This window comes from Triticum aestivum, chromosome 4A (genome assembly GCF_018294505.1).
Source record: "Triticum aestivum cultivar Chinese Spring chromosome 4A, IWGSC CS RefSeq v2.1, whole genome shotgun sequence".
NCBI classification, from domain to species: Eukaryota; Viridiplantae; Streptophyta; class Magnoliopsida; order Poales; family Poaceae; genus Triticum; species Triticum aestivum.
Window position 1 is genome coordinate 694,693,470 of NC_057803.1, and position 3,476 is coordinate 694,696,945.

General features: G+C 41.8%; 1 protein-coding gene across 1 annotated transcript; it reads left to right on the plus strand.

Annotated features, from left to right (window-relative positions):
- Nucleotides 1-386: 386 nt before the first annotated feature.
- LOC123088197 (uncharacterized) lies at nucleotides 387-2,722 on the plus strand. Its single transcript, XM_044510389.1, has 3 exons — nucleotides 387-992; nucleotides 1,750-1,964; nucleotides 2,056-2,722. Exons 1-3 carry the CDS (start codon nucleotides 590-592, stop codon nucleotides 2,710-2,712), a joined length of 1,275 nt encoding a protein of 424 aa, XP_044366324.1. The 5' UTR covers nucleotides 387-589; the 3' UTR covers nucleotides 2,713-2,722.
- The last annotated feature ends 754 nt before the right edge of the window (nucleotides 2,723-3,476 follow it).

Here is a 3,476-nt window from a genome sequence, read left to right on the forward strand (position 1 = left end):
AAATATGCAGTGAAACTGCAATATACAATCCCACTAAACAAGCTCGCAGTTCTATTTCCTCGACATTTGAGCAGACTGGAAGTAAATACCATGAAGAAATGAGCACCGATCCCTCATGATCTCTCACCACCATGCCAACCCTTGCAAATCCTCTGCCACCATGAAGCTAGTATCCGCATATTGACCGAGAAACATGATTTTAGTTTTTTTTCTTTGAAGGGTGGAAACAATTTTATTGTTATGTTAAAGCTGTAACATTTTTTTTATGAAGTTAAAGCCGTAACATGATCGTAATATTCAATTTCGGCCTGACTATCAGGTAAAATAATACTAGTAGAAAGCCCATTAGCCCCTGCCCTGGGTTCAAAAGTAGAAAGCCCATTAGCCGCTATTGCGAAGAGTCAGCAGCGAAGTCGCGTCCGCGACGAAGTAGCACCGGCGCTCGCCGGAAAACCGTGTTTCAATCCGTCCGTGTCGGCGGAGGAAGGAGATCACGGAGGGTGGAGGAGAAGGTCGGTTCCTCCAATCCCTCCTTTCTTCGCCTTTTCCGTCCGTGAATCTGTCCTTGCGGGTCGATCTCGCGGCGGCCATGGAGCCGGATCTGGACATGGCGGCCATGAGAAAGAAGCTAGAGGATGCGGTGCTCGGCACCTGGCTGTGGGACAAGGAGCTGGACTCCATCGTGCAGGAACAGAAAGAGCGAGACGACGAAGGCGATTACGAGTACTACGAACCAGACGAACCGCACGAATCAGACCAAGAAGAAGAGGAGCTCCACTATGGTGGTTCTTGGGGGTACGGGTATACGTTCTACTACGAGGACGGGAACCCTTATTACGTCGCTGACATGGAGGAGAGGTGGGAGAATCAGATGCGGTTTCCTCCGACCATGTCCAGCGCCAAGAGACCGCGGGGGATCTGGGAAGGGTCCCTTCAGGTCGAGGGCCCGTGTCATCAGCTCGATCCAAGTCTGTTATCTGCGCAAAGCTTGCGTAAGTGGCCACGCTTAATTGCAATTGTGTGGTTTTTATTTTGCGAATCCACTTAGTTTTAAGAATATATGGTGACTAGATTTTATATAATTTGAACCCAAAGATTCTAGAACATCACAGCCTGACAGATTGGTGGTCAATTTCTAAACATCAAGCGCCCGTTGGTTCGTAAGTAGAATTTTTGATAGATACTGTTTGTTAGAATTTCTGTTCTTATTTTGAATTGCAGGATTGAAAATCATATGTACTTTTCTTATGGTTTTTTGGCATGCAATTCCAAACAGAAGTTTTGATTCAGTCCAATCTTATGAAAAAAATATTTGTTTTTGACAGCTGTGGCATGCACCTTATCCTTCAGGAAAATTTCTTACGTTTTTTTATGTGAATCCACTTAGTTTTGAATCCTGCAAACCAACCGAATTATCAGGCCTCAAATATGTTTGTACCGGTGGCAAAATTTTAAAAAGTTTGACGGTATGCCTTTATTAAAAAAAGTTTGCATGTACATGCCCATTTGTAGCTCAAGCAAGTCATATTCTGTATTTCTACACCATGTCCAATGATTTGCTTGTGAACCAAGGGAAGGGAGTTCCATAAGTCATAAAAAACATACCTAAGCATATGTAAGGAGAAAAATCGAGAGAAGTCTTCCTTGGGTTCTATTCTAATATTCCCAAGTTCTAATCCGTATGACGTTATACATGTATCCACATCACAACTTTTGATATCTAATGATTTGTTTTCATATTGCCTGCAGTGCCTCCATTGCCCAGATGGGAAAACCGTTGGGTCGACAAAAGAGAGAACGAACCTTGTCGACGGGCTATCCAAGTTTTTAGTTTGAATTTATTGTCTCCTCATGATGCCGCGTTAGAGGTGTACGGTATGATTGCGTTCCGAGATGTACGTAACAACCAACTACGCAACTATATCTTTGAATACTCTAGAGACAAACCATGTAAGCTTAAGCCGGTGAGTTATGTCGTACCTTTTTCTTATTGTCTCTTTATTGAAGACTATTGAAGAAACCTGCAGGATATATGTCTAACTATACAATATACAGGGTTCTTGTAAGCTTCAACCTCTACTTAACCCGCATCAAGGCATCTATGCGGTTGGGCTTGTGCTAATTGAATATCGTTTGCTAATTAAAGACCAAGAAGGTGAAGATGATAAGGTGTTAATAGACGGATATTCGGTCTATGCTCCATCTTTCTATGCAGAATATGAAAGGCTCCATTGGCACACTAACACTGGCCACCACGGCAGCGTCGATCTAAGAATGGCTTCTATCCCAAAGGCCGTATTGGCTGTGTTGGAGTTTGAGGTGCATCATCTTGGGGACAATTTGTTTGATTCACTTACAATAACTGCGGTCTATCGTACCATGGAAGGGGGTGCTTTTTCAGTCTTCAATGGCAAGTTGAGTGTTTGCAGTCTGCCATCGGTCACAGTTTGTGTGGATTACACCAAGAATTTGACTGTAGACTTATACACTTACAACCGTCACTCGGGTGATGATAATTGCTATCCTGATGGCGTTGTTGGTGATTCGAAAATTCCTGGATATTTTCATTACGACATTGAGGATATTATGTCTGACACCGTGTGGTTTAAACCGCAGAAGAGTGGAAGCTCGACAAAATATTCAAGTAATTTGTACGGTCTTGTAATGTCAGTGAAGGTCACATGGTCTAGCTTGTGTGAACCATGTCGATAAGATTTATATGCCCAAGGTTTGTACACTTCCATATAGTAGTGATTTCTTACTTCTTGGCTAGCGTTGACTAGTATAACACCTCAAAATGCTTCACTGGTTTCTTTTTTCTTTTTTACCCGATGGGCTATTCAGCACAAGAAAAAAGGCGGACAGAAAGCTTTGGTGATATAGCAGCTTTTACAGAGTATTATACCAACATTCGAAAACCATGTACAAAATAAACTGCTTCTAAATAGATCTAGATAAAATCTGAAATGCAAACGAATGATCTGCCATTTACAGATATAAAGTTTTGTGAAAATTGCAATTCATTTGCGGGATGTAGAAAATAATAAACCCAGACATCGTGTGAGATAATACAATTCTACCTCCACAAAGATGTTGACTAGGTTGGTCATATGTCGAGTCCAAAACGCTTCGAAGGACGCATTTGCTATGAAGGATTAGGTTGGTAGGCAGCTAGAAACTAGGGCGAGGAGGATGAGGTGCATACCTATAGGTGTTCAACAGCGAGCTTCTTGAGCTAAGAGACGAAAACGACAAAAATCCATTATTCGGGCACTATCAATTATTGGCTCTTAGCAATGTTTTGTATAGGCAAAATGCTGAGGTGAGACATCAATTAAAGACGAGAGATATGAGAGTTATATGTTAGTGAAGATACAACTCTTAGCACATTTATCTAGGTATTGAAGTTAAATTCTCTGATCTGGTGTGACTTCTCTCTCTATTTTCTCTCATTTGATTCTCTCTACAAACAGACT